Consider the following 23323-nt stretch of genomic DNA (forward strand, 5'->3'; position numbering starts at 1 on the left):
AAGATCATCTATCTTCATAAAGATTAACAGCAGCAAAGGAATTTTGTTTTATGTTTTGTAGTCCTAGCCTAGATATAAGTCAAAACCCATGCTCCTTTCAACAGTCTTTGGATGAGGCCCTAAAATCAAGCTATGAAATCTTATGACGATGATGGTAAAACAAGATTTCTCAAATATCCTTGAATAAATAGTCCAGCTAACTCAGATATTTTTTTTCCCAGGAATAATGTGCTCATATGTCAGGAATGATGAGGCAGAACCAATCCTTCCAAAGGAAAGGTCAGTGTGAATCTGTGAGTTAGCTGCTTGTTCTGGTCCTAACGGGGTTCAGGTTCCCCATCTGCTCCTTGCTCTAGTATCAGGCAGCTCACAGAGCAGTACTGGGGAGGTGGTGGGGAGAATCTAGTATCAAAGTTCACTCTTTGTGCTTTCTGGAGCACTTGAGGTCAGTGTTCTTTCCAGGGAGCTAGGATGTCTTGAAATCTGGAACATAGCAAGAAAACAGCTGGAAGGGTCAGTGGGAAGAAGAACAAGGTTTTAATTTAATCTGTGGCCTTTTCAGTATTGCAACTGAAGACTTAGAGAATGCAGAATGAATGAGAGGAAGCCCATGCCCGAAGCCTTATCTTTTTCACCAGTATAAAAAGATGCTACTCAGAAGTCTTGCCATTGAACAACAGGAGCCGGCAGCAGGTGCACTGGTGGTTTATTTGCAAAGCAGCTTAGCAGTGAATAATCTCCTTTAGCTGCGGAGGTGGGAGGTCCAATTCTTCAGCCTTTGTGTGACGCAACTCATGTCAAAACATCCATTGCTTAAACTGGACATCAATTTTGAAAAATATACACTTCTGTAAGAATTTGTAGTCATTATTTTACATGTTGAAAATACATTGTTATATTTCTGCATTTGAGTGGAAATGAGTAAAGGAGGCAGTTTTCTGTTATTCTCAGTTTCCTAAAACTTTAAGGACAAAGTCAAACCTGTTCCCATTATCACTTGTGCATGTGCTTCACTGCCATGAGCGAGTAACACATTTATTTGTGTTGTTTGTATGTGCAGTGCTACTCACATGTTTCAAAGACTGGATCGTAGAATCACAGAAGGGTTTGGTTTGAAAGAGACCTTGAAGACCATCTGGTCCCAGCCCCTCTTGCAATGGACAAGGTTGCCACCCATTAGACCAGGCTGCCTGGGGCCCCATCCAACCTGGCCTTGAATACCTCCAGGGATGGGACATCCACAATTCCTCTGAGCAACCTGTGCCAGTGCCTCATCACCTCTCCATGTAAAAAAACTTCCCCTAATATCTAATCTAAATCTTCCCCTCTTTTATTTTAAAATCATTCCCCCTCGTCCTGTCACTAAGACTGTGTAAAAAGTCAGTCTCCTTCCCATTTATAAGCTCTTTTATAAGTCACTTATGACTTCAGAGTCAATAAACTGAGGTGGAGTTCTTTGAGACACGGCTTTATTGACATGAGGTGACAGAACAGCATTTAAATCATCAGATGCCAAACTGCGATCAGCACACAGGAGGGAATGGATATCATCCTAAGGGACCTGGAGAGGATAGAGAGTAGCCTTCATGGTAAGAATGAGCTGAGGCTGAGCAGCCTGTCCACGGTGAAGTGGCAGGCTTTTTCTCTCATAAATTAAAGACTAAGCACAATAGAAAATGTAGATGTGGTTGTTGGATTTTGTTTGTTTGTTTGTTTGCCTTGCAGTGCATGAAGATGATACCAGGATTTTCATATTCCTTCAGATGTCTGGAATGAGGACCCACTAATTCATGGTGTCGTGCTTGTCTCTGTCAGGAGTGCTCCTAGTCTTTTAAGCTGAAGATGGGAACTGCTACCTCACAGAGGAGAAATGCAGCTAGTTGGCAGCACAACACATCTGTTATGGTATATAAATGACTATGACACTGGAATCTGCTGCTTTTCATCAGTAGCCTTCACAAAATGCTCTCAATCCAATATATTGGTCCTACTACTGCATGTCATTCAGAGTCTGCCTTTGTGTTTGGTTTCTGACCTCTGATGTGAGCAGCCTGTTTGGAAAAGTGAAGAAGCCTTGACTGCAGCTTGGAACTTGTGCCATTTGTTCCAAGTAGCCTCTTTTTCCACTGCCTGTCAGTTTTGCTTCTGAGGAGCAGAAAGGAGGAGGGAAAGTAGACTGACTGAGATCTGAAATTGTTCTGTACAATCCGCATCCTGAAAGTGTAACTTGTGGGGTCACTGGAGATTGTTAAGCATGATTCTGATTTGATTCTTCGCTTGTTACCAGTTAACTCCAGCTGGCATATACTCAGGTGAAAGAAGAATAAGCCTGAAATTTTATGGGTTCTTCTTTTCCCATCCCTTGACTTAAATGAGGAAAGAAGCGAAAGGTGATATGTTGCAGTGAGAGACTGCCGTAGTAGATGATGCCTATCAGAAATAAGAACTTATTCCTTTTTCAAATGGCATTCTAGTCTCTGATTGCCGTCTCTCTTTCCTTCCTGTCTGCTTTTTCTTCTCCTTATTCACAGGCCTTGTCTTCTCATCTTGCCTGCTGACTTTGGCACTTCAATTCCTCGTTTGCTTCTCTGCTCTGTTACTCTTGCTTTACTTCTTTCTCCCATCTATGACTTTATGTTTTTGGCTACAGAATAAGTGATTATTTTCTTGCACAATACTGTTTATCGTGATGCTGCCTTAGTGCCCTCATTTTCTGATGCTTTTTCTGTCTGAGTTGCACCCTGTACTGCAGGGAGGAGTGAAGAGATGCACAGAAGCAAAGTGCGAACCATGCAAACAGAGGCACTACCCTTGATGCCTTGGGAGCTTCCCACTGCTTTCACAGGGATATAATTTTCTCTAGAAGTTAGATTTACAGTGACAATGTTGACCAACTTTGCAGGTGCATCTGTAGTTTGTTCTGAGCGCTACTGAAGTTCTCTACACTTTCAGTTCAGTTGAATAATTTTTAGCTACTAGGTTTATGAATTAAACATGTGTGACCATATCTCATGCTGTTATCCATCCATAGCTGAGCTGTACCTCCAGGCTGAAATCTTCAACTTTTTTGGAATGTAGATGACATGTTAATGGAGGGCTGATGTTTCATTTATACCCCATCTCACTCTTGCAGTTATCAGTTGCAGAGTGTCTCTAAGGAGCATTCAGATACTTTTGTGAGGAAAATAATCTTAGTGAAGAGATTTGTGATATCTGTGTACTGTGTATGAAAGAGAGGGAAGTTCATTGCAACATCCTCGCTTTTTTTGAGTCTCATCAAGAGACCTTTCCCCTTTCATGAATGTATTTCACTAAATGCAAGCTGAAGAGCTTAACATTACTAAACCACAGACCACCAGAGTGGTTACCAGAGGTCCAATAGCGATTGCTAGAATGGCATCGTAACTGCTACTGGAGAAAGCCAAAAGCTTGATTTGGTCCAAGAAAAATCACAGTGTGTATGGGGGAGAGATTCTAGGGCAAGGAGCGTGCCCTTGTTGAACAGGTGAGAAGTCATGTAAAAAGTTCTCACCATCCAGCATAGCCTTCATCAAGCTGTGAAGTGTGTGGAGAGAGTTAAATTGCAGGACGAGCCAAGATGTGATTGCTATACCAAACGATTTTTTTGAATTTGTCTGGTTTTTAGTATCCAGTACCTGCAAGAAGATGGAGAATATACTGCAGGTTCCAGAGTTTAGGTGTTGTTTTTTTTTTGCTTGCTTGTTCCCCTCCATTGTTGCTCCCTTCCGCCCCCCACTTTCTTCCAGGGAGACATTTTAAATGCGGAAAAACACAGATGATCACTCATTCTGAGGAAATAATGTTGTTAAAAAGTGCTGAATGCTATTGTGCTTTTGATTTAATTGAAGAGATTTGTCAATACTTTTACTGGATTATATTGAAATTTGACAAATTGGGACACTAGAAATTATTGTTTAAGTATGTTCAGGCTTCTAATGGAAGAAAGACAAATACTTCCTACATAAGACGTTAGTTCATTTTGAAAATTGCCTTGCCATTAGTAGGAAGGCACTGTCACCTGCCAGAAGGAGTTAAGCAGTCTTTTCATGGGAAGTACTCCAAGGATAGATGCATAGTATTTCTTCTGTTCGAATAAGAAGTGAGGTACAACTGTTGGATTGCGTTTGTACTGGAATTTGATAATAATATACTGTCACTATGGTAGTGACAGTCAAAGCAGGAGTTAGTTTATGTTCTTAGTTTAATTTAGAAGGCACGGATTTTTCAGTTTACTTGGTGTCTATGCAAAAGGCACAATAAAGCATCTCTCTGAAAGCTTGAATTTACTTGTTAAACAAATACAAATTATACTAGGTAAAACTCTTCTGCTGGTTTTCTTTGAGGAGAGTTTGCCCTGAAAAAGAGATGTTTGCTGACAATTATTGGAAACCTTAACAAAATGTGTGCAAGAAGAGAGGCTTGATTATTAACACTAATTAACCCAAACCCATGAATTCCCTCCAGCATTCTAGGAACTGAGTCTCGAAACAAAAATGTTTTCTGGATTGCAACATGGAGATAACTATATTTTAGCCTTCAACTAACACAGCCCTGTTTTCTGAGATATCAAATGTTAAGTTGGTCAGGTATTCAAGGTTGTTACTGTTTGAGGATTTGTGTGTGTGTGTCTTTACTCAAAGTAGTTAGTAAGTTGGTCCAAGAAAACTTAAGTTTCCTTTAGAACTCTTTCTGTCATTAAGGCAGATTGAACCTGCATCACAAATCAGACATCTTTGTTTTTCTTTGCGGAGTCTGAGACAGCTTGTGAGCATATGAATGCCACAATAGCAATGGCTGTTAATGAAGCACCTGTAGGTAAGCATCTGATGGCAGGGCTTACAATTCACTGCTATGCAGGTGGAAGCTGACCAAGAGCAAAGCCTCCCTAGCAGAATATTGAAGTAGATTTTTCTACTCAAGTTTTTTCAAAAACTCCTTTTCTAATACAAAAATGCTTGCAAGGTAACCTCTTTAATCTTAACTGTATTCAGGTGCTCATTTGCTTAATACATGCATGACATATGTAATTTACTTTAAAATGAACAGGTGCTTATACCAATAATATAGCATTAAGCATGATGGGTTTCTGGAATAAGCATTTGAAAGTGAGAACTTGCCTTGGCCTTGCATACTTTACAGGAGAACAGCACTTACCTGATATTTCAGTATTACCAAGTTTCGGCCTTGCAAACCCTATAGGGAAATAGCACTTACGTGGTATTTCATTATTACCAGTTTCTTTGTTTCCTGCACTGAGTGTGCAGTTGGCCATGAACTCTGTATCTTGTTTCTTGAGACTGAGGAGTTGTTACTTTCAGTGATTCAGGTGTTTTTGGACTTCAAAGTAGAAAGGATTTTGATCCAGTATTTGCAGTTTTGAAATAAATATCACAAAGCCTTGAAGGGAAAAGTCCATGTTGAATGTTTATTAACCAATGTTAATACTTGGTTTTCCAAAAATTGCGCGTAAGAAGGGACTGAGGAATGTGTGCATCAATGGATTAAATGTCAAGAATGAAAGAGTGGTGAGAAGAGGAGCTGGGTCCTGTCAGCTCTTGCTGCCAAAAAAACGAACGTGCAGGGGATGCATAATACAATCAGAACAAAGCCCATCAACTCCCAGGGCATCTTCCCTGGGTTGTCATAGCCATCAAAGAGATGTGCTCTCCTGCAGTCTCTGATGGCCTGTCATCGTTTAACTAACCAGCATTTGTAGCACACTTCTGTTATTGCCTCAATCTTGTCCACTCTATGAACGACTGAGAAAATTGAGCTCTGAATCCATCTTCTTATACTCAGTCTTTCCTTGCTTTACTTTTATTATTACAGAAGATGAAATATGCTCCCCTAAGAATTTCAGTACAAAGCAATTTAAAAGTTGTTTTCATTTTGGAGATGGTAAATTGTAAGAATAAAATGTACATAGGAAACAGGCAAATATGCCAGTTCAGCATGAACTGAAGGGACTTGAATTGTAGCATGGATTTAGATTGAAAAATAAAATAGAGAGTGGAAGCTAAATCTAAACTTTCCTCTGAATAAAATTCTAAGCAATACAAGTTCCTGAGAGAAGTATGTTCCTAGGGTTAGGACTGGAGATGAAGCAAGCATCCCATCCTAAGTTGAAGGGAAGTGTGTTAGATGGAGGTATCTGAGGGTTAAACTGAATGCATTACTTACATTCATTAGTCTTAAAGATAAAATCACTGTATGATGAAATATATCTGGGAAAAACAAACAAACAAATAAATAAAAGTCCTAACATCTGATTTGTTCTTGTTTTAAAGAGACTGAGGGTTAGACATCCTCACTTTTGGCATGTCTTACTTTCAGTTCCTGACAAATAGATCCCTTTCCTCTTCCCAATATTCTTCTTTGCAGGCTGTTTTGTAAGATGACTTATGCCTTGTTCTGTAGCCAAAGAATGCAAATAATAACCTTGCTTTTATTTCTCATGCATGTATAAAAGGAAGCCTAATAACTGCAGAGATTGATTCAGTTCTGGTGCTGTGGAAGCTGCCTACTACCATTTGCAATAGATCAACAACTTCTAGAGGAGTTGGGGAAATCATAGAATCATAGAATGGCTTGGGTTGGAAGAACCCAACCCCCTTGCTGCAGGCGGAGTTGCCAATCACTAGATTAAGTACTAGACCAGGTTGCCCTGGGCCTTGAACAAGCCCAGGGATGGGGCATCCACAGCCTCTCTTGGCAACCTCTTCCAGCATCTCACCACCATCTCAGTGGAAAAAAACCCTCACATCTAATCTCAATCTTTCTTCCTTTAGTTTTAGACCATTCCCCTTTGTCCTGTCATTATCTACCCATGCAAAAAAAGTTGATTTCCCTCCTGTTTATAATCTCCCTTTAAATATCAGAAGGCTGTTATGAAGTGTCCTTGCAGCCCCTCTTCTCCAGACTGAACAAGTCCATCTCCATTAGCTTGTTTCATAGGAGAGGTGCTCCATTCCTCTGATCATCTATGTGGCCCTTCTCAAGACCCTCTTCCGAAAACTCGACATCTTTTCTGTGCTGAGGACCTCAGACTTTGAAGCAGTACTCCAGTTGGGGCCTCATCAGGGCAGAATAGATATTATATATTTTCTTCTAGTTGGAACAGAAAAGGCTACCACTTCCCCCCTTGAAGTTGTGAGGTTCCAGTGTGATGTTGAATCTTTTTTGCTTTTCTCAAGTGAAAATGCTTTCAATATGTGGTATATCTCATGCTTTTTTACAGATCTGCCATTAGAACTTCCTTTGTAAAGTCAGTTCTATCAGGGGTTTAGCCCCCCTGAGCTTTTATGCATGTGCAAGTGCTGCAGAATCAGTGGATGTAGAAATAGGAAAACAAAGCAAGTCCTGGTATAGAGGATCTCTTGGCACTTTTTGTCTTGACATCCTTTCATCCAAGTTGGATATTTCATGTTGCTACAATAAGTCTCATAACTGATTTTGCAGACGGTTTGAAAAAGACTCAGCACGATTATTCCAGTCAATTATTATTTCTTGCACGAGCTCAAGCACCCAGGCAGCCTGTGGCTAGGCGCTGTCCCCGGTGCTGAAGACTTCTTTTCCTTTCTTCCTCATTGTTATTTTTTCTCCCTAGCTCACTTATGAAATGATTATATTCAGATGAGACTGTATTATTCTAGGACTGAAGTGCATTTGCAATTTGCTGCATAATGAACAACAACAAAAAAAGTCAGACTCCTGAAATGAAATTTAATATGAGGGATATTTATATTTCTTTTGTGGGAAAGGTTAATCGATCTAAATGTAAGGTGGAGTTTTTTGATGGGAGACTATCTAGTGCTAAACACACATGCATTTTATGTGAAAAATACAATGATTAATGCATGTGTTCTAAGCAGTAGAAGAACTAACAAATTAGCTTGTTGTGCTGAAATTGTACTATTGCAAAGGACAGACTGATTAATTCAAACTGCAGATGTTGCTTCTATTAAGAACTCTTTTTGGGAAATACTCCTTTTTTTCTCAGAGAACAGAAACAACTCCTGAAAAATAGGGAAATTTATTCTTTATGCAGTGAGTTACATGACTTTGGGTTTTGAATAAACAACTATATATCTGGTGTAGTATCTATTCTGTTCAGTGCTACATAGAGTAGAAAATGAAGGACAGAAGAGTCAGCATCCTATTATATACAACTTTTCCTTTTTGTTTTCTCATTAGCCTAGGAGATAAAAATAACTTATTGTAATCCTGATTTTTGGAATGAGTTGCTTTGTCTTGAGTTACAAGTGGATTTTTTGCAATTGCAAGTGACCTGGCTTGCAAGCTCAGTTTCTTAGATTGGAGATGGGCTACTTTTACTCTCATCTATTAGCGCTACCAGGGAAAAAGTAGGGATGAATTTTGATAGATTCAGACAAGGCTAAACCAGAATGTATTTTCTGTAGTAAATTGTTTTCACCCTTAGTCTTCGCTTTTCAGTATGTACTCTAATGATGACATTTTGCTCTTTTATTGGCTGTGGAAGTGCAGTATGTTCATCTTGTTTCTGTAAATCCAATCTTTCAAACTCAGCATGGAGAAGGCTCTCTGATTTTAGTGCACTGTATCTAATGAGCAGCTTGTATCTCTTATTTAAGTTCTTGTCTAGGCACTGAAATGGATAGTATTCTGAAAACTGATAAAATTCTAAAGGTCAAATCTTATAAAGTGTTGTGATTCCTATCCAATAATGGACCTTCTAGAACCAATTATTTAGTCTGAAGCCACACTGTAGACAGTCTTGTCCTTCGGGCTCCACTGAACACCTGCCAAGTGATGTGACCAGTAAATCTGCAGACGTTTGCGGCAAGTGGCTCCTGTGACAAATCTTGTGCAACATGGGCAGCAGGCAACGGGCTGCCCAGAGGAGTTGCTCCCTGGAAGTGTTCAAGGCCAGGTTGGATGTGGCCCTGGGCAGGCTGGTCTAGTATTAAATGTGGAGGTTTGTGGTCCTGCCTGTGGCGGGCGGGGGGCGGGAGGGATGGAGTTTGATGATTCTTGAGGTCACTTCCAACCCTGGCCATTCTGTGATTCAGGCAAAGCTGGCTGTGTGTCAGATGCAGTGGAGATATGTGTTCATGAATGTCTTGTGTCCTTCCCATTTCCTCAGTGACTGGTTTTGGTCTGGCTGTGTGGAAGACAGAGTTCTCATTATATGCTGGAATAGGAAATCCTTTTCTAACTACATTTCTTGTGATGCTCAGAACCGGTGAGGTCTTCTTCCATGTCTTAGATGCTTTTATTTCTTCCTGCTCATATACAAATGAATTAATCCTAGCAAAACTGCAGAGACTGTGGCCATGAGATTGAGGTTTGTATCATCTGGCCCCTATTAGTGCACAGCACGTACCCAGCTGAATGGGAGGCAGCAGCTCACTGATGTGCCATGCTAGAACACTGGGAGCCATTCGTGTCCTATCAGGATGGCAGGTCACTCAAATTTCTACTTTTTTCCAGAATTTGTCTATTTTGTTTATTTCAATCCTTAAGGGAAATAGTGTGTAGCATCTTTCTCTGGTTAAAAAGAAAGAATGGTGCTCTCAGCAACTCGGAGCTGATAAATTTCACTGACTAAGATCGATAGCAGACCTGTGCCTTTTGCAGAATCTAGCTTTGAACAAATGTTACCAGTCCAACCTGAGCATTCCTTCAGAATACAGACGGTCATTATCCCACCCTGCCCTTCACAAACATGTATGTCAATAGCAAGCTGCTATTTTTCATTGCTTCCTGTCACAAAAATTGATTCTACTTGTATTGCAAAGTATTTACTATCTACAATTAAGGCTGTAATTGTTGTTGCATTGTTATAATTTAAATCTCCAGTAAAAGCAAAGTGCATAAATCCACTGCTCCCTTGATTGCAAAGACTAATTAATTGACCCATTCTCTTTTATTGTCCTGTGAACAGAGAGAGAATTATGTACAATTTAGAGGAGATTTCTGCTGGACAGTATTTCTGCAAGCCCTACAAAGCATAATTAATGATCTGTGGAACACTTTCCGACATTCAGTGAGCAGTCTACCTGGTTTGTCTTCCTCCACATCATGTGCATGCCTGTGTGCTCACACTCTGTATTTTATGGTGTGATCAAAGCCAATTTTTGCTTCGTGTTTTAGTAACTTCTCTTTTTCACTGTTCACAGCAGCAGCATTTGGAATTTCAATCTGTGGCAGAAAGCACATTTCCTTTCTTAGAGAAAATGTGAATGAATTTAGAAGCCACAGAAAAGCATGGCTTGCAGCTCCTGTTGTTGCAATCTATCAGAAAAAACAGGCTACAAGAGATGCTGATTTATTAAAATATATAAATGAATAAATAAGTCTTATGTTTTTTTCTCTTCAAATACACAATTTTAAGGCAGGTTTTCAAGCATCTGGCTAGTTCATATGCCTTTAATTCTCTAAAACTTACATATGCACACCCAATTAGACCTGTCTCGTTCATTTAAAAATTGACACACTGTCTTGTTTTTATATTTTATAGCAGTGCCAAATTGCTAAACAGCATAGGAGAAGGAACTTTATAAGCAAAGTGTGCTAAGTTCTGGAAAAGTGGGTAGCTTCCACAGAGCTGTACCTACGTCCAGTTTAAAAAACATATACACAGTTGTTTTGCTATTAGTGAATGGGTAAATGGTCCTTTCAGAGAAAATGTCGTAAAACTCTGAGGTGGCAGGAGGTTGCAGAGTGGGCACCAAGCCTGCTGAGTTCCCTTCCGATTGCAGTAATAAGACTGATCTTCCCTTTGTATGTGTGTGGACTGGAATTGATTGCTGCCAGCTGAGGTTTCCTAACTGCTTTCTCTCTGACAACCGCACAGGCACAAGGCTGCAAAGACTGAGTGAGGATCAGAGCCCAGTGCTGGGGACAGATGTCTCCCATGAGCTTGCACAGCTTGCTGGAATATTTGTACTTAGCATGAGACTGGTGATCACAGTCTGCTTCAGAGGATGTATGTGGGATAGGAGAAACTAATCCGTATCCAAACTACCCTCTTCATCTCTCTGGTTAGCTAAGGAGATTGAGATCCTTAGAGGCACCACCAGTGTCGTCATCCTATTATCAGTGAATTCCTGTGAGGTCTGCAATAGAGACTGTGGTTAGTAGCCTACTGCTTTATGCTGGGATTTGCTTATCAGTGTTGCCATGGAGATCAGGAGGAGTTCTAAATGCAGGAGCTTCAGCACTTGGTCTTATGTGTATAAATGTAACATGTACCAGATTCCATCCTGCAGCTTACGTTTGAGGTCTGCTTGTTTGTTTTCCTCATTCTTGTGTAGGAGAGCTGAAGAGCTTCTGTGCATTATTCATATTGTTGTGGTATTAAAAAACGCAGAATCGGGATTGGTGCCTGCTGTTTCAGGTCCCATATAGAAACAAGGTCTGTGCACCAGATTTTTTAGTGTGCGTATTTAAGCCCTGTAAGCTAGAAGGAAATATTTGCAAAACCATTTCTATGATAGCAGTAAGCATATTCTCTGTCTGAAACAGGTAAGTCAAAATAAAATAAGAGGCAGAAACAGATTTCTTACAGCTTGGAAGATGTGGAAAGGAGGAATCTTCCCAGTTTGTTTTAGAAATTGAAATGTGGGTAGGAGGGTGGCAGAATGAGTACTGAATGCAAACGCCTTCTTTACGTTTGTAAAGGGTATGCAGGCTCCATGTGCTCAGAAACATTGCTGAGAAAACATCAATTAAAATGCTTTAGACTGACAAAGGCTTTGAGGATATTGAGTAAACAGTGAATCATGTTTGTTCACTAGCAGGAAGAAAAACATTTTGCAATGTATGCTCCAGACTGGGCACTGGACTGAAATGAGGCTTCCCAAGGGCAGGACTCGGATTTCAGCCAGGGCTTGCTGCTTTGCAACTTTCAAAGGAAAAGAGCCAAAGTGTTTTGCCCTGTATCAGCAGCAGGCCTGCTGCATTTGCAATGGATATGTGTTTGCAGAGTGATGCCAAGAGAAACTTGTACTTCTAAATTCAGAGTAATAGGAAACAGCATGCTGATAATGAGATTCAGAAGAAAGCTTTCAGAAGTTGGAAGCTTAGAAGGGGTAGGATAATAGAGGGGCATAAAACATTTTCCAGTGATGGGCCCCATGCTCTACCATTGTCAAACAGAGGGAGGTAATTTAAGAAAAGAGGAGGAGTAGAAACAGGTCCCAGCTCAGCATCACAGGCAATCCCCATCCCAACCTACCTTGGTTCCCCAAGTTCTCCTTTGTAATGGGTTTGAGGCTCTGGAACTTGAGGGAGAGGTGAGTGAGGATGCAGTGGGAGGCTTACCCACAAGGTTGTCTAGGGCTTCCTGTGCCTAGAAGGAAAGAAGGGTGATTGTCAGACGCAACTCCTTTCTGAGAGGAACAGAGGGCCCTATATGTCAGCAAGAGCCTACCCATATGGGAAGTACACATATGGAAGTGTGCTGCCTCCCTGGCGCCCAGGTCTGGGATATTTCTAGGAAACTTCATAGTCTGACTCTCCCCTCTGATTATTATCATTTATTGATAATTCAGGTGACAGCAATGAGGTCACTGATAGAAGCCTGAGGACTATCAAAAAGGACTTCAGGGGACTGGGGTGGTTAGTGGACAGCGTGGGTCATGTTTTCTTCTATCCATTGAGTAGCAGGGGGGCATACTGAGTTGAGCAGGAAAACACTTTTCATAAATACATGGCTGAGAAGCTGGTGCAATTGCAAGAATTCAGGTGTTTTTGACCATGGGTTGGTTTGAGCCTGACCTGATGGCAACTGATGGTTTTCACCTTTCTCAAAGGGGTAAAATGAGCTGTCAGGGCTCATTGAGGGGGCTTTAAAGTAGATATGAAGGGGGAAGGGGATAAAACCAGACCTGCTAGAAATAAGCCTAGGGGAATTATGACAGACTGGGGAGTGATGCAAGGGGCTCAGCTGAAGTGCATCTACACCAAAACATGCTGCATAGGCAAGAAACACGAGGAGCTGGAAGCCATTGTGTGGCAGACAAACTATGACTTAGTTGCCATCACGGAAACATGGTGGGATCACTGCCACAGCTGGTGTGGTGCAATGGATGACTACTACTTATATGCTCTTCAGATAGGCAAAGAAGGGGGGGTTAGTGATGTTACTCTCTATGTTAGAGAGTACTTCAGTATTGTTGAGCTCAGTGCTGGGGATGATAAGGTTGAATCTCTATGGGTAAGGATCAAGAGGAGGGCCAACAAGACTGACATCCTGATGGGAGTTTGTTATAGACTGCAAGGCAAAAGAAAGGCAAAAGCCCAGGTTGAACTCAACTTGGCCTCTGGGGTAAAAGAGAACAAGAAACTTTTTTACAAATATATTAACAGTAAGAGGAGGGCTAAGGAGAATCTCTGTCCTTTACTAGATACATTGACCACTGAGGATAAGGAAAAGGCTGTGGTGCTCAATGCCTTCTTTGTATCTGTCTTTAAAAGTCAAACCAGTTATCCTTGAGATACTCTGCCCCCTGACCTGGACATCTCAGATGGGGAGGAGAATAAACCCCGTGCTATTCAGGTGGAAACAGTTAGAGACCTACTGCTCTGGACTGCCACAAGTCCATGGGATTCAGCTGAGGGAGCTGACAGAGGTTATTGCCAAGCTGCCTTCCACCATCGATCAGTGTTCCTGATAACTGGAGAGGTCCCAGAAGACTGGAGGCTTGCCAGTGTGACTCCCATCTACAAGAAGGGCCGTAAAGAGGATCCGGGGAACTACAGACCTGTCAGCCTGACTTTGGTGCCAGGAAAGGTTATGGAGCAGATTGTCTTGAGGGAGATCACAGTACATGTGCTGGACAACTGGAGGATCAGGCCCAGCCAACATGGGTTCATGAAAGGCAGGTCCTGCTTGACCAACCTGATTTCCTTCTGTGATCAAGAGACCTGCCTCATAGATGAAGGAATCATAGAATCACAAAGTTGGAAAAGACCTACAAGATCATCTAGTCCAACTGTCCTCATTATCACCATTACTACCACTAAGCTACTAAACCATCCCTTAGCACATCATCCAGATGCCTCTTGAATACTGCCAGGGACAGTGACTCCACCACCTCCCTGGTCAGGCCATTCCAGTGCCTGACCACTCTTCAAGAGAAAAATATTTTCCTTATATCTCATCTAAATCTCCCCTGGAGCAACTTGTGGCCATAAAAGGGAAAGGCTGTTGAATAGTCTACCTAGATTTCAGCAAAGCCTTTGACACTGTCTCCCATGGGATTCTCCTGGAGAAGCTGGTTTAGACAGGTACACTCTTTGCTGGGTAAATAAATGGCTAGATGGCCATACCCAGAGAGTGGTGGTGAAAGGAATTAAATCCAGCTGTTGCCAGCCATGAGTGGTGCTCCCCAGGAGTCAGTATTGGTGCCTGTCCTTATTGATGACCTGGACGAGGGGATGGAGTGCACCCTCAGTATGTTTGCAGACGACACCAATCTGGGAGGAACTGTTGATCTTCCTGGGGGTAGGAAGTTGCTACAGAGGGATCTGGACAGGCTGGATAGCTGGGGTGAGGGCAATGGGATGAAATTCAACAAGACCAAGTGCTGGGTCCTACACTTTGTTCCCAATTCCCCCAGGCAACATTTCAGGGTTGGGGCAGCATAGCTGGAGAACTGTGTGGAAGAAATGGATCTGGGGATGTTGGCTGACGTTTGGCTGAACATGAGCCAGCAGTGTGCCCAGGTGGCCAAGAAGGCCAATGGCATTCTGGCTTATATCAGAAATAGTGTTGCCAGCAGAAGCAAGGAAGTCATCATCCCTCTGCACTTAGCACTGGTGAGACTGCACCCTGAGTACTGTGTTTAGTTTTGGGGCCCTCAATATAAGAAAGACATTGAGGCTCTGAAGCATGTTCAGAAGAAGATCAACAAAGAGGTCTAGAGCACAAATCTTATGAGGAGCAGCTGAGGGAGCTGGGATTGATTAGTCTGGGGAAGAGGAGGCTCAGGGGAGACCTCATTGCACTCTACAACTTCCTGAAAGGAGGTTGTGGTGAGGTGGTGGTCTGCCTATTCACTCATATAACTAGTGATAGGACTAGGGGGAATGGCCTCAAGTTGTGCCAGGGGAGATTCAGGTTGGAAGTTAGGAAATTTCTCCGAAACAGTGGTCAGGTGCTGGAATGAGCTGCCCATGGAGGTGGTGGAGTCACCATCCCTGAAGATGTGGAAGAAATGTTTAGATGTTGTACTGAAGGACATTATTTAATGGGAATAGGTGATAAGTGAACAGTTGGACTGGATGATTTTAGAGGTCTTTTCCAAACTTGATGATTCTGTGATTCTATGAAATTTAAAGACAGCTCTGTGAACACCAGCATCTCCAACAGAAACCACGGAGCCCTCCTACAAATCCCCTGCATTTATTGTAGCGTAAATTTGAGAAGGGAACAAGGCTCTCCCCGAAGGAAAAAGTTCTAGTTCTTCCATCAGAACCAAAAGGTGTGCTTCTTGGAGCTGGTGGGAGCCTGTCATGGGATTAGTAGTCAGACTTGATCATACGCATGAGAATTCTCTTCTCCTACGCCCCTCCTCTGTACTTGTCTTAAGAATTTAATCCATAGCAGTTTGTCTTTGGAGGCTATAATTGATCCATCTGTGATTGAGCTCATCAAATGCTCATTAAATAGCTTGTAGCCTTTCTTATTCACGAGGAGTAAGAATCAGAGATCTAAAACCACTTAATCTTAACTGGATTCACTTAGTATTCTGGGATTCTGGGGAGGCTACTAAGGCTTACATGAGTTATTATCTAAAGGTGAGCTGCCAAGTGAACATGAAGGATGATCCAAGTGCTGCTCATGTGCAAGTGCTCTCTGACCTTGGGTGTCAGGTGTGAGCAGCGTGGAGAATTATTGTTAAAATCCCAGAAGAGATTACTTGCTGCTCTGTGGAGGTATTCCAGAATCCCCAGTCCGTATGTGATCAGACGATGCAGTTTGTGGTGGAGCTTCTGGAACTGTATGTGCAAGGGAGGCACCACTTTATGCTAGCACTGCCAGCAGGATATGCAGAAGTATTTTCTGCCTTGTATATACAGTTTGGGCTTGACGTTTGTTTTTCTTTTTTAAATGTCACTATTGTTCTTAGCTGCTGTCTGTACTCCTGCGGTGCCTGTGGTGATATGCATTTCTCACACTGCTTGCATCACCATCCCCTCCCCCCGAGAAAATGCCTGTCACCATGCCTTAGCAAGGATGCGCTGATAGTTTGCAAAAGACAACAATGGCCCTGGACTGCAGAAAGCAGTTTCCTTTCCCAGGTTATTTAATGAACACTTGAAACATTTCCAAGATGTAGGAAGGCGAAGTGGGATCTCTGTTTTGTTCCTTTCCAAGCTTGGCTCCGCATATAGAGAATTCCCTGAAGATGGATAATTTCCTGCATTTCACTGTGCAATCTTATGCCTTGCATCTTCAAACTCAGAATATGATGGAGATCTCTTAAGTGACTACAGCCACAGTGAGCTCTTAAATTCTCCATATTCTTTTAAGAGACCACTTTATCAGGCAATGCATGCAGTTCACAGAATCTATTAACTATAGTCATGAATCATGTTAACCTTTGAGGCCCCGTGGACACAGCCCACTGTGAAGGATCTGAACCTGAATAGGGCACATCACAGTTCAGATTCACTGAATTCCCAGATATATGTTTTAAGATTGCGAAGTCTTTGGGAAAAGACACCTTTTCAAATTGCTCAAAATAACAGTATTTATAAACACTCAGTGTTTGTGTTTATAATTGCACCTTGTTCTGTGTAAATATTAATAAGGTATTTTTCTTTCTTTGTAGTGTACAGAGGCCAAAAAGCATTGCTGGTACTTTGAAGGGTTATATCCTACCTATTATATGTAAGTAGTCATCACTTTCCTTTTTGTGTTTTCTAGTGAACAAGAGATAACTAGATTCTTTCAGCTCTTAGAATGTTATTCTTTCATGGATTATTCTTTTTCCATAAATTTTTGAGACCTTTTCCCCTAATTTAAAATTTAATTTTATCTAAAATTTAATTTAATTTAAAAATGAATGTGCAAGAAATTTTATTTCTCCCCAAAAGTATACAGACTCATTTCCCCATGCATTCAGATGATCTTTCCAGTTGAAAACAAAATGTTGGATATTGAACAGCTCTCTTTTCAGAATGATGAAAGGAAACATAAGTGGAGCTGTGTGAGGACAGTTCTCTCTTTGTTTTGAACAAGGGAAGGTAATCAAGCAGCATACCAAGAGTATCTTTGTCCCTCTGGTAATACTGTTGCTTAATTTAGGGATTTGAGATGACTTATTATCTGTGGCATTAACTGTCATTTTGATGGGTGGCATCTATATTCACATCAGGTTTGGGTGTTAACCAAATGCCAATTAACTGTAGGTGCATGATTGAGGATCCTTCTAAATTGCAGTTTTTTGTCCTAAATTGCTCACAGCAACGATAAAGAGGTGGACAAAATCTATGAGTGGGCGGTTATTGTTCTTGTGTATTTGGGGGCAGAAAGGAGATAAATGCACTAGACTTTGGGTTATGTAACTTTATAATTGCAAACATCTTTTAAACCTAAGTTAAAAAAAAATCAATCGGGTGCGGAGTAGGTAGCAGCAACAGGTCATTGTTACCTGAGCAAACTCTTCCCCACTCACAGGTAGGAAATTACTGTAATCCTGATCTCCCCAGAAACCTTTCTCCTTTTTCTTCTCCACCTCCACTTCATCTGCCAGAAGCAGGAGAGAAACGCTAGAGACAAAAAACAGCCAGGAAGCCAGGCAAGAAACAAAGCTCCCTGAAAGACTGAACCACTGTGTGGTTTAATTATCTGTGATCCTGAATATTAACTGATAAGGAATTCTTTTTGCCTGCAATTTACTGTCTCTTTTTCATCTGAATGAAATGTTGAGAATGGCCCAAACTGTATATACAAGACATAAAATGTTTCTGCATAAATGGTTGGCTAGAACATATGAGTGAATTTAAATGAAATGATTTTCTTTGCATTCTAATAACAGCAGGACTTTGGTTCCACCTACATTTTATTTTGTTGGAATGTGGGAAAGAGGCTGGGATGTTATGAATATCCCCTTGTAACTTGACATTCAGGAGTGCATTATTCATCTTCGCCTTGGTGTTCTGCTTATGTTGCTGCCCATGTATTTCTGCAGTCAGTGTTTGTTTTCCTTGTAAATATAAAGGGGAAGCTGCTTGGATTTTGGTTGTTAGCTCTTTGTGCCACAAGTAAACAGGTACTGACTGAGTCCTGTGAAAGCAAGGAGTGTAAAGGGGAGGCTCAGTCTCTGCAATGGATCTGATGCACGCAAGGTTGCTTCTTAATTGGTTTCCATTTGATTACTAGTTTACTGGGTTTTTTTGAGCACTGAAATGGATTACCTTGCTGAAAAACAGTGTGTTTATTTTCTAGTCCATCAAAGAGGTTAACTGAAACTGCACACAGCTTTGAAGATGGGCAGGAAGAAAGTTGTGAATTAAACAGGGAATTGAGAAAGGGATTATATATATATATAAATGGTTGTTAGAAAGGATTGCATGATTTGAGAGATTTTATTTTGTTTTTTAGCATGGAGAGAAATCTGTTGTATATTGGCTATGTCAGGCAAGTCAAAAGAATGCAAACTGTAGTTATGTTTGTTGTGATAGTTACTACATGTTGGGAATTTTTTTTTTTCTTTTTCTCTGATAGGCTTGCTCAATTATCTTAATCTCAAAAAGAGCCAGAGGAGAGTCTTTAGCTTTCTTTATTCAAATAAAGAGAGAGACTACTGGAGGCATGTCTCTCAACCCACTAAAGGTTGCAGCCTCTTTTTTATCCTCTCTTCCTGACTACATTGTTCCTTCTCCTTTCTTCATTGGCTGAAGTAGTTGGAGGTTACAGACTTCCTGATCCGCCTAATATATGTTCCCCCTTGTACGTGACCGCCCTGTGTATCATACATTGCATGTGCAATTAACTTTATGCCATTCAGGAAAGAGAAGTTAATTGGTCTATTAAGCCTGTGCAGTAAGTTTAAAATTCCTAAGTTCAGGTTATTGATTGACCTTTGTAACTGAAGCCTTATTTGGTGAGAGTTTACAGACGTCAAACAGAGAGGAATTTGCAAGCCTGTGCACAATTTGTCTGCATGGACAAGTTTGCAAGCCTCTTCTATCTCACTATAGCACCCTGTTTTCCAAGGTATTGCATAAAGGTGTGGCACTGTCCAGTGCTGGACAGTGTAAGTAAATGGAAAAAGGAAAGGGAAGGTGGTGGGACGTGTGTGCTCAGTGGTTATTGTGATGGTGATGAGCATCTTATTAATGCCATTGTTATTATTATGATTATGAGTTTAAGTGAGGAAGAAGAAACTTTAAAGAAAGGTGGTAAGGATTTGGGGCTAAAGCTCAGAGGGTAGATGAGGGTAAATTTGGAAGGAAGCAGGTAGAGGCTGTTTGAGTGTGTATAAACCCTGTAGCATTGAAGGGGGAACTTGCACCAAAACTATAGGGAATCAATGCCTGGAGTTTCCTGATTTGTTACTTCTGCAATTTCATTTCTTGCTGGATAGGATCCCTTGCTCTTCCTACCTGTGCTGTCTTTTCATGTCTGCATCGTGAAGGAGATACACAACACCAATCTTAGTGTCCTAGGATAATGCCCCATTGCTTTCGCATTTGTTTTACCCATGACTGAGTTAAGTCAACTCACTCATGCCACAGAAACTGGAATTTTATCAATATCTAAAGTGCTGGTGGGGCCAGACTCTTTTTAGTGGAGCACAGTGACAGTATAAGGGCAGCACAAAAGTTTCATACGAGCGTGAGGAAGAACTTGCTTACTTTGAGTGTGACAGAGCGCTAGAACAAGCTGCCCAGACAGTTTCCTTCTCTGGAGATTCATAACACACTTGGACACTTACTTGTGTAACCTACTATAGAGAGATTACTTTAGCAGGGGGGTTTGATCAAGATGATCTCCAGAGATGTTTTCTTACCCCAATGATTCTGTGATGTTTCTCTCATTTTCTAAACTTTTCTACGTTTTCTATGTGAATCTGTTAGCTTAAGATATAGCTTATTTCAGAGTGGAATCCACCATGAAAACTTGCAAGGATTTTTAGAGACACATTGCTGTCTGGCTGTTGATAAAGTGAATTTCCAAGAGAATTCTTACTTTACTTCTCTAGCCAAAACAACTGGTTGTCTGAGTCACGAGATATTGTCACTTGGTTACTTTTGTTTTACTTTAGCAAAATATTTCTAAGACCAGGAAAAGTAAATAAATATAAAATAAACTCAGAAAAATATTAGTGAAAAATCCACACCTGTGCTGAAAAAATTAGATCATACTTCTACTTGTGTAGATGCACCAAAGGCGATTCAGAATTGAAGCTGTGTCATGTTTTATGATTTTGATTATCGGTATTCCACACCATAACATCATGTTGTGCACTGGGAGTAAAAAGAGTTAATGTTCCAGTTCCATGCACCTGTCTGTAAGAGAAGAACTACATTCCCCAGAACACTTTGTGTTCAGAGACAAGATATAACCCCTGGCAAGGTCACAAGACCTTCTCTTTCTTTTTTTGGCTGTCTTCCCCGCTGCTCATCCTGACAGCACGTATCGCCTCAGCACTAGTGTAAGGCCTACAACTTTCAGATTGTGAATGTACACAAATGTACCCTCTGTATTGCAGGGTGAAGTATGTTCCAGATAGGACTGACTGTTCCCATAGATCTTCACGGTTTATTTTTCCTCCCGTTGTTAGCTACCTTTGCATCTGAGCATTTAACAAGGTGATAAATTCCAGATGCTAGGTCCTGCATTCCTCTAAACCTTTCCTTTCCAGACTTGGTGGCATTTTAATAAAGCAGCACAAATGTTTCTGAGTGTAAGCACGTGTCCAGAGATATGGAAATACTATGGGTAATGTTTCTGGGTCAGTGAGGTAGTCACATGCAATAAGGGTTTTGGGTAACTTAGAGGAAGAAAAGAATTTTGGTATTATCCAGCATAGTTTTAAGATTATTTCAAATCATTCTGTTCAATAATGGTGTGTTGAAGTTCTTAGTGATGTTTTATGCTAAGAGAATAGTCAGGAAAAGAGGGAAAGGTTCTCAGGATATCTCCAGTCCAACCTCCTGCTCAGAACAGGTCAGACTGGGTTTCTCAGGGCTTTATCCAGTTGGATCTTGGAAAAATTCTAAGGAAAGAGATGGCACAACCTCTCTGGACAGTATGCTCTGTTCCTTGCCCATCCTCATGGTAGATACATTTTTTTGCTGCATATCAAGTCAGAACCTCTTTTGTTTCAGTTTACATCCATTATCTGTGTCCCACACTGCACCACCAGGAAGAGCCTGACTCCATCTTCTCAGTAACCTCCTGGGTCCTGACAGGTTGCTCTTGGGTCCTTTGAAGCCATTTCCTTCCTAGGTTGAACAAGCTCACGTTCCTCTGCCTCCTCACAGAACAGGTGAGGCCTCTGAGCCTCTTTGTGGCCCTCTGCTAAGCTTACTGCAGTTGATCAATGTCATTCTTTTTACCAGGGCTGCAAAGTCAAATATATTATTTTAGATACAGTCCAGAAGTGCTTGGTGAAAGATAATAATTACTTTGCTTGATTAACTCACTAAGCTTCGGTTGGTCTTTATTGCTGCCATGGCACACTCCTGGCTTGTGTTTAGCTTGCTATTTAATGTGACCCCAAGGGCCTTTCCAGCAGAGCTGCTCTGTGCAAGATGTTTGTCCTTCCCACAGGCAAAGCTTTTGCATTTGTCTTTGTTCTTCTTTATGAGGTTCCTCTCAGGCTGTTGAGCTCACTAGCTGATCATCCCCAGGTTTAGTATTATCTCATGAACTTGGTGAGTGTACCTTAATTCAATTGACACGCTTGTCAACAGGATGACTTCAGATCTCTGCAGCACTGCCAGTGGTTTTTCATTCTCTCTGGGGAGAGTGTGACCTATAGACCACTGTCCTTGAGTCCTGCTGTTTAGGGTTTTTTTTAACCCATCCAGCTCTCTGGCTTGTCTAGAGGCCCTCAATCTGAATAGGAATGATTTACCCTTAGTAAATTCATGCTATCTGTTTTTAGTACCTTTCTTCTCCTTCATATGCCCATAAATGTGTCTCAGGAGAAGTTGGTCTTTGATTTTTTTTTTAAATTATTATTATTTTGCCAGCAGCTGATGTAAGTGTGATTGGCTTATGGATCTCCAGATTATCCTTTTGGCCTAGTTTAAAGGTGAGCAAAAATTTGCATTTTTCCAGTGTCTGGGGATCTCCTGCAGAGAAGTCTCTGGCTTTTTGGGGATGCTGAAAAGTGTTACGATATTTGCCAACTCTCTCTGTATCTTTGGGTGAAGCTTCTCTAGTCCTATGGACTTGTATGTTTATGTAAGTAACCTGTGACATGATCCTCATCAGCTTCTGGTAATTCATCACCTCCAACCACAGAGACTTAGGAGATGTTGCTAATGAGCAGTGAGTTGAAAAAGGCATTGAATACTTCACCCTTATCCGCTTCTGCTGTCACTAAATCACTCAGCAAGGACAGAGGGTCTGTGTTACCTTTCAGCTTTTTCTTCCACTTCTTGTGTAGATGTGGAAGCTCTTCTTGCTGCACTTCCGTGTCCCCTGCAGTTATCAGTTGTAGGGGACCTTTGGCTTTCTTAAAACCATCACTATTTGTGCATGTGATGTTTTCTAAACTCCTCCATTGTAGCCTGTTTCCTTTGAGGCCTTTGTTCCACCTTCTGAGCGCTGAGTCTTTACACTGGAAGTAAGTCTGGGTTCCCTATGTGAGTATGTTTTCGAGGGTTACTGTTGGGCTTCTACATGAAAGATCTTCAAAAGAAACATGTAACCTTTATTTGGAAGAAAATGCTATCACTGATGGAAAGCACAGAAACAGTATAGAGCAGTGTAGTCTTGTAACCTCTTCTAGTTCTTATCTGACACAGGACCTGAATTAATGCTAAAAACATGGGCAGACAGAGGTGCAGTATTTTTAGGCTTAAATGTTTCTGCCATAGAAAGTAGCTTACTGCATACAGCAGACAGCTGGAAACATACACAGTTATGTTAAATACTGTTTAATTTTTCTTTTGGAAGTAGTATAAGAACTTTAATATAAATATAAAGAAAAAGAATGTTTTGAACATGAAGAATAGGGAGGTGATTGTCCCCCTCTACTCGGCTCTTGTGAGGCCCCATCTGCAGCACTGCGTCCAGGCCTGGGGCCCCCAGCACAAGAAGGACGTGGAGCTCTTGGAGCGGGTCCAG

At 41.3% G+C, this 23323-nt stretch overlaps 1 protein-coding gene across 4 annotated transcripts in view; it reads left to right on the forward strand.

Annotated features, from left to right (window-relative positions):
• The first annotated feature begins 221 nt into the window (after nucleotides 1-221).
• VOPP1 (VOPP1 WW domain binding protein) overlaps nucleotides 222-23323 on the forward strand; it is a 38051-nt gene continuing 14949 nt past the window's right edge. For 3 of the 4 annotated variants that reach the window (XM_010713111.3, XM_019616715.2, XM_019616719.2), the window contains exons 1-3: nucleotides 222-279; nucleotides 1726-1905; nucleotides 16845-16903. In XM_010713111.3, coding sequence (XP_010711413.1) covers nucleotides 1843-1905; nucleotides 16845-16903 — 122 coding nt within the window. In that variant the 5' untranslated portion in view covers nucleotides 222-279; nucleotides 1726-1842. The remainder of the gene's footprint in view (nucleotides 280-1725; nucleotides 1906-16844; nucleotides 16904-23323) is intronic. The other variant, XM_031554008.1, reaches the window with a different exon arrangement.

Source organism: Meleagris gallopavo, chromosome 6 (genome assembly GCF_000146605.3).
Source record: "Meleagris gallopavo isolate NT-WF06-2002-E0010 breed Aviagen turkey brand Nicholas breeding stock chromosome 6, Turkey_5.1, whole genome shotgun sequence".
Classification (NCBI taxonomy): Eukaryota; Metazoa; Chordata; class Aves; order Galliformes; family Phasianidae; genus Meleagris; species Meleagris gallopavo.